General features: G+C 43.7%; 1 protein-coding gene across 1 annotated transcript; it reads left to right on the top strand.

The window, feature by feature from the left end:
- The first annotated feature begins 287 nt into the window (after positions 1 to 287).
- Positions 288 to 8,781, top strand: LOC121566996 (heat shock protein beta-7-like). Its single transcript, XM_041876943.1, has 4 exons — positions 288 to 534; positions 1,114 to 1,129; positions 5,693 to 5,849; positions 8,611 to 8,781. The coding sequence occupies exons 1-4, from the start codon at positions 288 to 290 to the stop codon at positions 8,779 to 8,781; spliced, it is 591 nt and encodes a 196-aa protein (XP_041732877.1).
- Positions 8,782 to 10,723: the final 1,942 nt, after the last annotated feature.

Here is a 10,723-nt window from a genome sequence, read left to right as displayed (position 1 = left end):
GCAAGGAGAAAAGACGGCTACACATTGGGGCCACAGCACGCCTCTTTCCCAGAATGCTTTGGGCCTTTGTTAAATTACACCCAGAGAGACAGCAGAGAGCTCAGTGTCAGTGTGTGTGCAGTGGGAAAAAGGAATGACTGACTTCTGAAGTGTGCCTGGGCTGATTCTAAATGACAACAGAGCCACCAGCTTTGTCTTGGTGTGTTGACAAGAACTTAGTAGTAAAATAATCTTACTGAGTGAGTTGTAGTTTCAGTGTGTGTGTGTTTTAGACACCACTTCTCACCATGGCTCTGACCAGCTCTTCATCCAGCCGTTCCTCCTCTTCCTCGTACCACTCGTCAGCCCGCTACAGCAGTTCCAGCACCTACTGGTCAGAGGGATCTGGTGGTGGGGCTGCGGACCCCCTGTTTGATCCCTTCCTGGAGGCAGCAGGGGTGGGACCCCCAAAGCCTGTTTGGAGAGGAGGGGGATGTAGCCCCCCTGTCTGGCCCCCTTCAGCCGACACCACAAGGACTCCTACGGGTTACCCAGGTGAGTGGGGGGGTTTGGGTAGAATAACATCAACGGTAAGCGGTGGTTAAATGGAGCGGGAGCTACCCAGGGCTAGGCTCCTACACCTTGAGTGAAAGGTAGCCTAGTGGTTATGAGCGGTTAAGAGTACTGAGCCAGTAACCAAAAGGTTGCTGGTTCGAATCCAGAGCCAACTAGTTAAAACATCTGTCGCTGTGCCCTTGAGGGGCAACAGGGAAGGACAATTGAAGGCAAGCTTAACCAAAAAATTTAACTTGTTAAAACATTTCTAGCCCATCTATCTATGGTTGACTAGTTATGTTCAACACGCTCAGTTTTCTACCACAAAAAGAGTACAACTAGCTCACCTGCTTTTACACTATGATTTGACTCTTACATGTCCAATGTTTCTTTTGAAAAAATAATTTTAAAAATAGTTTTACCTTATTAAAACAAGAGTTGTTAAAGTAACAGGGTTGACCTTTAAAGATCACTTTTTTTTTAACCAAATCAACATTTTCGATTTAAATGGCATTTTATAGAAGTGTCCAGACACTTGTTTTGCAATTTCACTTGCGTTTGAGAAACTTCCCCCACCAGCGATAGACTTCCTCAGGTTCGTTCTGCAGTATGGGGGCCACGGATAAAACATGAACAAAGGCTCCAAAAACACCCAAATATGTCATTTTAGAAACGTCAAAGCTCTCAGTGTAGATGTTGTACACACAAATGGTGTAATTCCAAACTTTATCCGAAACATTATATTCCATTTTGTTGGACTCGAGTGATACATTTCCATGTGCAAGCATGCCCTTTGTTCTCCTTCCCATTGTGGTGATATGAGAAACGAGAATGCATGCGCATGCTCGCACACTGAAATGACATGGGCATGCTCGCACACTGAAATGACATGGGCATGCTCGCACACTGAAATGACATGGGCATGCTCGCACACTGAAATGACATGGGCATGCTCACACACTGAAATGACATGGGCATGCTCGCACACTGAAATGACATGGGCATGCTCGCACACTGAAATGACATGCGCATGCTCGCACATTGAAATGACATGCGCATGCTCGCACATTGAAATGACATGGGCATGCTCACACTCGGGCCCCCATACAGCAGAACGAGTCTGAGGAAGGAAGTCTATTGCTGATGGGTTAAGTTTCTCAAAACCAAGTGAAATCGCAAAAAAACGTGTCTGAACACTTTTATAACATGCCATTACCAAAAAAAAGTGAACTTGTCCTTTAAATGAGGGAATGTAAATGAATCCCTAATCACATGAAATAAATAATAATCTTCAGAAATGACTTTGTCAAAGCAACAGAACAACTAGGGCATTACAATGATAATGAAAACGTAAGGGTTAAGTGGGTTAAAATCTTCCTATAAGTGGGACATGTCAAAATGCTGATTTTTGGCACTTTAGCAAATCTTTATTTATATAAAATATCTGATTTATTACATGTATCATGTGGTTTATATTATAGGGCACTTAATTTAATATAACAGGCTTATAAAAATCAATATAGGAGCACAATTTCTACTTAAAACATCAAAGGGCACTGTATTTGTGGAATGACCCAGAAGGTGCTAGAGACTGTGGCAGTTACATGTATGCTGGTAGAAAAAGCAGCATCTCAAACAAGATAATGAACCAGAACAGTGGGTGATGTCTACTGTAAAGTCTCACTGTCAGAATGTATGAACTGCCATTGTGGCTCCAGCCCGTCCCCAGTGTCTTTGCTAAAGTGCTCTAATAGGCAATATGAGGGGCCTGTGTGTTGGACAGTGTCGAGGCAGTGAAACTCTCATTGGTGCTAAAATGCCAAAGAGGGAATATAAAACTAAAGGAGCTCCCTCAGAGCCATAAACATACAATATGGAGTGTCTCTGAGACTCTGTGATTCTCACCACTTCATTTTATTATAACGATCGCTTTAAAGACTTTGTTTATGGACTTTGTGATGCTACTGGATGTCTAATAACCCAAATCAAAATGATTATTAAACAATATTGTGAAATATATCAGGAAATATGAATGTGTTTACTTTCATATTGTTCTCTGTCTTACATAGAAAATATGTTGTAAATAATAAAGTGAATATGTAAAAAAACACAAAAAAACAACAACATTTATGAGTAAGTCTTTGGTATCAACATTTATATGACAGGGAGGCTTGGTCCAATCTCTACTGCCAAATTCTTCATAATATTAATCAACTGTAACCACAAGTGAACTGACATTTTAGCTTTGTTTATACCTGGCGCTAAAATGTGTCCTGTGTCCTGATCTTGTCCACATTTTGATTGTGCCCACATTTTCAGATATGCATCTACACATGGTATTAAAACGTGTCTCTCATTTGTCCACTGTGTCCGCATTGTGACCAGATTTCCTGGTACCTCCCTGTATGAAAATTATTTGACAGATATTCTTTCAAAATAATATTGATTTGTTTGTTTTAATACATGTTGATGTCATAGATCAATAGTGCCACCTGTCAGTGATTTTAGGCGGAATAAGGATGATTTAAACGGTTTCACTGTCCAGATCCATTTACACTTGTGAGATATCCAGACACGATGTGTGCCTGACTACCTCCGCAGGTGGGCAGGAAGATCTGATCACAATCAGATCTGATCACAATCAGATCATAATGTGTATTTTGATAATCTACACCTGTCTGCAAAGGTGGGCACAATCAGCATGTGGACACAATCGGGTCAAAGGACGCATGTTAGCACTGGCGATAAACGGTGCTCGAGTTTGGAATTCCGAGTTGAATGACAGTTCTAAAACAATATTTCCCAGTTGGAGTAAAAAAATGTTTGAGTTCCCAGTTGTTTTGAATGCGGCATAACTCAGGGCTAACTCCATTTGTCCTGAATGAAGTGTCTGTCACAAGTTGAGGACCAATGAAATCAGATTCCCTCCCTCTCGCAAAGATCGTGTCATCATCCCCTTCATTTGAGGAAAAGGACTGATTAAATATTTTATTATAAAAAATATATTTTAGTGTGTAAAAAAATGTGTAACATTAAAATACCTATCACGACACATTTAGTAATGACAGAATTTGCTTTCCAAACTGCACGTTTTTCACAGGATTATATTTTGACATTTGCAAAAGGCAAATGACAGCTGCAACCAACCTCAGACATACACTGTAATAGACATACACTCAGTGGCCAGTTTATTAGGTACAGCACCCCCTTCATGAAAATGGTTCGCTCCGACAGACATTGAGTCACGTGGCTGTGGCTTGCTATATAAAGCAGGCAGACAGGCATCAAGGAATTCAGTTACTGTTGAACGTTGGAATGGGCAAAACTAGTGACCTAAGTGACTTTGAGCGTGGTATGATCGTCGGTTCCAGGTGCAGTTACATGTATGCTGGTAGAAAAAGCAGCATCTCAAACAAGCCTCGGTTCCAGCACGACAGTGTGTAGGGTTTACCGAGAATGGTGCGACAAACAAAAAACGTCCAGTCAGCGGCAGTCATGTGGGCGAAAACAGCTTGTTGATGAGAGGTCGAAGGAGAATGACAAGAATCGTGCAAGCTAACAGGCGGGCCACAAACGGCGCAGTACAACAGTGGTGTGCAGAACTGCATCTCGGAACACACAATTCATCGGTCCTCGTCACGGATGGGCTATTGCAGCTGACGACCACAATGGGTTCCACTCCTATCAGCTAAAAAAAAGAAGAAGCGGCACCAACACTGGACAACTGAGGAGTGGAAAAACATCCTTGGTTCCTGTTGCGTCATGCTGATGGCAGAGTCAGGATTTGGCGTAAGCAGCATGAGTCCATGGCCCCATTCTGCCTGGTGTCAACGGTACAGGCTGGTGGCGGTGGTGTAATGGTGTGGGGAATGTTTTGATACCAATTGAGCAACGTTTCCATGCCCCGAATAATTCAGGCTGTTCTGGAGGCAAAGGGGGGTCCGACCTGGTACTAGATATGTGTACCTAAAAAACTGTCCACTGAGTGTAGTGGCAGTTCCCATTCAAGTCAAGACTGACTGCCATTGCTAGTGCACCCATGAGTTTAATAGTCAAATTGCCAGGTTTAGAGGTTCCAAAACCCTTCTATGGATTATATGTATATGGCCACAATGCAACAAGCTGTTCTACAGATAGAAGGAGCGATAGGAGTGGGAGAAAGATGCATTGATAAGCACACTAAAGCACACCAAAGACTGCATTAAAGATAAGTAATAAAATAAACACGGCATTTATAAAAGCCTAGATAACCTTTCTTTGATTTTGGAACAAATGAAAATGTGGCACTGACTCGCTCATGGATTAATGTTTCAGCATTGTCTCAATGAAGATTTTGGCGTTTGACTAGCCATGTGCGACATGCACGCGCAGTTACGAGCCTTCTAGAGTTAGTGCCAGGCAGAGGAGCAATATCCACTGTGTAGTATGGATGAAGCTTGACCTGGCCCCCCCACCAAGCGGCTCCCCTATTCACAGCGGAGATACATAAAAAAAAGAAGTTAATTTCATGCAATTCTACACATTTGGCTTGGGGCATAGAGAAAATATTGCAGTTTTAAAGCAAGTTTTCTGCAATTCTACACATTTTGCCATGTCAATGATATCTGCGTGAGAGTGACCAACAAAATCAAATGGGGGCCCACTGGAGGTCAGGGCCCCTGGGTACGTGTTCTGAGTGCCCGGTCGGTATTCAGCCATGATTACTACAAGTTTAGGTAACTGGCTAGACTAATTTACCAATCTAAAATTGTTAGCTGACATGGCTAATTGAGTGACTGTCGGTGACTGACAAAACAAGAGAAAAACTGCTGATGCACAACTAAATTTCTAACGTACACCTAAAATGAGTTTTTTGGGGGATTCGGGGGCCCCCTAGTGGCCAGTATCCCTAAGCAACCGCTTATGTTGCTTATGCCTTGATCCAGCCCTGCTGACCTGGAATGTGAAGCGAACTGAAGCTGGCTAGCTTTATAAAAGCCTGAGTAGATCTAGCTTGCTTCGTAGTATACCACTCAGATTCTTTCCTGTCCTGATGGGCATTAAATGAGCTTTATGTTCCAAATCTGAATCCTTGATCACTCATGAGCTTGAAAATAAGAGTTGAATAAATAAATATATTAATGTCTCCACTCACTGTTTTGTCTGCTCTTCCCTCCAGGCCCAACAAGTGGCACTGTGCCAGGTCGTTCTGCCAGTATGGGCGTGGTCAGATTGTTGGGGGTAGTTACTACATGTCAGCTGACGTCAGTCAGTTTCAACCACAGGACATAGTGGTGATGGCCTACAACCACAACATAGTCATCCATGCTGAAAAGGTGAGAGTGTGTGAAGGGCATAGTGTGTATGTGTGGGTACCCATTATTGAAAGCGGATGTGTCTGTGTGCACACTGTAGGTACAAATGATAAGTGCAATGACGTGTGTGTGAGTGTGTGGTTTGTGTGTGTGTGTAGTGTAGTGTGTGTCCTGTTTAATGATGTGCTTGGTTATTGTGTACTGGTGGATGATGAGGGAGAAGTGTGAATCCCATTGAAGGGTTAGGCTATAGGAGAGCTGTATACAGATGCCATATCTTAATTTGAGCCAGTTTGCTACAGCAGTAAAATAATCTTGCAGCAACAGGAAATGTGATTTGTTTTGTATATTATAATGAAAGGACAGTTTTTGTAGGGGTTGACACATTTTTGTTAGGGCAAATCAAGTCTGACATTTTAAAGTGGACATTAAACTTTAGAAGCCTTTTTCAACCTCAAATACACTACAAGTTTGCATTTCCTGCAACAACAGGATGATCAAATTAAGACACGGCATCTGTATTTTACAGCTACAGTGGGGAGAACAAGTATTTGATACACTGCCGATTTTCCTACTTACAAAGCATGTAGAGGTCTGTAATTTTTATCATATGTACACTTCAACTGTGAGAGACGGAATCTAAAACAAAAATCCAGAAAATCACATTGTATGATTTTTAAGTAATTCATTTGCATTTTATTGCATGACATAAGTATTTGATACATCAGAAAAGCAGAACTTAATATTTGGTACAGAAACCTTTGTTTGCAATTACAGAGATCATACGTTTCCTGTAGGTCTTGACCAGGTTTGCACACACTGCAGCAGGGATTTTGGCCCACTCCTCCATACAGACCTTCTCCAGATCCTTCGGGGTTTCGGGGCTGTCGCTGGGCAATACGGACTTTCAGCTCCCTCCAAAGATTTTCTATTGGGTTCAGGTCTGGAGACTGGCTAGGCCACTCCAGGACCTTGAGATGCTTCTTACGGAGCCACTCCTTAGTTGCCCTGGCTGTGTGTTTTGGGTCGTTGTCATGCTGGAAGACCCAGCCACGACCCATCTTCAATGCTCTTACTGAGGGAAGGAGGTTGTTGGCCAAGATCTTGCGATACATGGCCCCATCCATCCTCCCCTCAATATGGTGCAGTCGTCCTGTCCCCTTTGCAGAAAAGCATCCCCAAAGAATTACATTTCCACCTCCATGCTTCACTGTTGGGATGGTGTTCTTGGGGTTGTACTCATCCTTCTTCTTCCTCCAAAAACGGCGAGTGGAGTTTAGACCAAAAAGCTCTATTTTTGTCTCACCAGACCACATGACCTTCTCCCATTCCTCCTCTGGATCATCCAGATGGTCATTGGCAAACTTCAGACGGGCCTGGACATGCACTGGCTTGAGCAGGGGGACCTTGCGTGCGCTGCAGGATTTATTCCATGACGGCGTAGTGTGTTACTAATGGTTTTCTTTGAGACTGTGGTCCCAGCTCTCTTCAGGTCATTGACCAGGTCCTGCCGTGTAGTTATGGGCTGATCCCTCACCTTCCTCATGATCATTGATGCCCCACTAGGTGAGATCTTGCATGGAGCCCCAGACCGAGTGTGATTGACCGTCATCTTGAACTTCTTCCATTTTCTAATAATTGCGCCAACAGTTGTTGCCTTCTCACCAAGCTGCTTGCCTATTGTCCTGTAGCCCATCCCAGCCTTGTGCAGGTCTACAATTGTATCCCTGATGTCCTTACACAGCTCTCTGGTCTTGGCCATTGTGGAGAGGTTGGAGTCTGTTTGATTGAGTGTGTGGACAGGTGTCTTTTATACAGGTAACGAGTTCAAACAGGTGCAGTTAATACAGGTAATGAGTGGAGAACAGGAGGGCTTCTTAAAGAAAAACTAACAGGTCTGTGAGAGCCGGAATTCTTACTGGTTGGTAGATGATCAAATACTTATGTCATACAATAAAATGCAAATTAATTACTTAAAAATCATACAATGTGAATTTCTGGATTTTTGTTTTATATTCCGTCTCTCACAGTTGAAGTGTACCTATGATAAAAATTACAGACCTCTACATGCTTTGTAAGTAGGAAAACCTGCAAAATCGGCAGTGTATCAAATACTTGTTCTCCCCACTGTATATCTGACCATTAACTGTACTTTATAATGTCACTAGGGCTCTTGCTGTTGAGGCTGTAAGGCAACCATGTCAGAGCTCCTCTTTAACAAGCCAGAGAACCACTTAATAAAACCTACAACCATTCCCCATGCAGCCCCAAAGCCCTGCTTAAAGGAACAATGATCTCTGGTCAAAACTGTTTGTTGTAATCCTCTGCCTGATCTCAGCTCCACAACATCTTAATTTGACCCTGCTTCTCCTGCAGCAACAGAAAATGGAAATTATTATGTGGATTATAATTAAGGGACATTTTTGTAGGGATTGATATGTTTTTCATTAGGGCAAATAAAGTCTGACATTGTTAAGTGGAAATTACAAAACTTTAGAAGCCTTTTTAAAAACGTAGAATACACTACAATTTGCATTTCCTGCTACGACAACAGACTGATCAAAAGATAGCAGATCTGTATGTACGGACCTCTCTCTACTTCAGTTTCTCACCAACCCCCTTCCTTGACCCTCCTTCATTATATTCCCTCTCCATCTCTCCTTTACTCCTCTCTGCTTGCCCTCTCCGTCATCCCCCTCTTCTATTTCTCCTTCCCTCAACTTGGCCTCTTCCTCCATCTTTCTTCCTCCCTCATTCCACTCGCTTACCCTCTCTCCCTCAGGTGTTGGAGAATGGGAGAGTCAGTGATACGTTTACCCATAAGACCATGCTCCCGACGGACATGGACCCCCTGTCGATAAGTGGCACGCTGACCCCTGAGGGCATGCTGGTGGTCAGTGTCAGGAGGAAGCCCACTATGGGGGTGCTGGAGCCCCCTGCACCCCCCGCATAGCGCTCCGAGGCACGCCTCTGACCTTTTAGACTGACTTCAGATGGTTTTCTATTTTCACCCTCCAGTTTTATATGAAAAAGAGATGTGATGTCCTGAAACGCTATCGATAAAAAATTGATGATTTGATTTCAGTTTATTTTTTATTTGTTTAGGTGTTGATGTTGATTGTTGTTGAATGAATAAATGTATGATCTTTATAAAGAAAATGTATCAAAATACAAAATGTATCATTAACATTGCACCATATTAAAGTAAGTACCATGTGGTTTGGTTTATTACATACACACACAGTGCACCCTGGTCAAAAAGTCCAGACCAGGTTACGGACAGACCACCCCAAAGAAACTCCATACTGAGAGAGAGAGAGAGCTCTGTTCATGAATAAGTGACTAGCTATTTCTTGCGCGTTTCCTGACAACAATGAATACTTGTCCAGAGCCATAGAGCCAGTAATATCCTGGATGATAATTGGTCTGACAAGATTTTAAGAGAAGCAAAAAGAAATCTCATGCTTGTCATACTTCATCTCCGCTCTCCTAGCTTCTCGCTCTCTCAAACACACACACACACACACACACACACACACACACACACACACACACACACACACACACACACACACACACACGTATCAGAGTCGTAAGTCAGACAGATTTTAGTTTGCTCAGGGAAACTTTCTTCATAGAGCCATCTGCACTTTTTTTAGCAGCAATTTCATCAATCTACCTGTCTGACTATGAGTCACAGTTAAAATATCCCCCCCTTGTATCCTCCTCACTCTCTGCCGAGCTGGGGAGGAGGACCTTTGCTGTGACACCTTCATGTATTATTAATCAATATGAAGTCCACATCGCCTGGGACAGGAGATGAAACTCAAAGTGGTTGTGTTGAGAATGTGTACAGCTGTTCCAGCAAGGACCGGCACCACCACCAGCAAGGACTAGCACCGGCACCACCACCTCCATCAAGGACTAGCACCGTCACCACCACCTCCATCAAGGACTAGCACCGGCACCACCACCTCCATCAAGGACTAGCACCGTCACCACCACCTCAATCAAGGACTAGCACCGGCACCAGCACCTCCATCAAGGACCAGCACCTCCATCAAGGACTAGCACCGTCACCACCACCTCCATCAAGGATTAGCACCGGCACCTCCATCAAGGACTAGCACCGGCACCTCCATCAAGGACTGGCACCTCCATCAAGGACTAGCACCGGCACCGCCATCAAGGACTAGCACCGACACCACCACCTCCATCAAGGACTAGCACCGGCACCAGCACCTCCATCAAGGACTAGCACCGGCACCAGCACCTCCATCAAGGACTAGCACCAGCACCTCCATCAAGGACTAGTACCGGCACCACCACCTCCATCAAGGACTAGCATCGGCACTACCCCCTCCATCAAGGACTAACACCGGCACCACCACCGCAATACAAACGACTTGTAAGGCATTAAACTACAGAAGATGGGTAAAAAACACAGATAGCCGTTTTGTTTTGGACCATTTTACATTTACATTTTAGTCATTTTCTCTCCTTCATACACTTACTCTCTGTTTCTCTCACACACAGACAGACAGACAGACATGAATAATCCAAATCTCTAACAGGATTGGTCAGTGTTGGGTCTCATCTCAGATTGCAGTGTTGACTGTTGGTCAGATTACAGGGATTACAGATTACACTGGGACATAATTCAGAACAAGGCGTCAGAGATGGGACTGTAATCTCATCTGGAACAGCAGGGGCACGGCACTTTAAAACTCACCCTACTCTACTGCACAGCTGTCTGGAACACAGACAGAGAAGATGGACTCCACAGGGAGAGAAGTATACTTTTCACCCCTGAAGCCCGCCAAAGGATAGAGAAGCCCACTTAATGAATGAACCCATTTAGCTATAATTAAGCATTTATCTGCCTATTTCAGTAC

The sequence above is a fragment of the Coregonus clupeaformis genome, chromosome 5 (assembly GCF_020615455.1).
Source record: "Coregonus clupeaformis isolate EN_2021a chromosome 5, ASM2061545v1, whole genome shotgun sequence".
NCBI lineage: Eukaryota > Metazoa > Chordata > Actinopteri > Salmoniformes > Salmonidae > Coregonus > Coregonus clupeaformis.
This window is presented reverse-complemented; position numbering and strand designations above follow the sequence as displayed.

Excerpts from the sequence above, each read along its gene's own strand:
- LOC121566996 (XM_041876943.1), top strand. The coding sequence starts at position 288 with ATGGCTCTGACCAGCTCTTCATCCAGCCGTTCCTCCTCTTCCTCGTAC. Across the intron at positions 5,850-8,610 it reads TAGTCATCCATGCTGAAAAG|GTGTTGGAGAATGGGAGAGT; the intron begins GTGAGAGTGTGT and ends TCTCTCCCTCAG.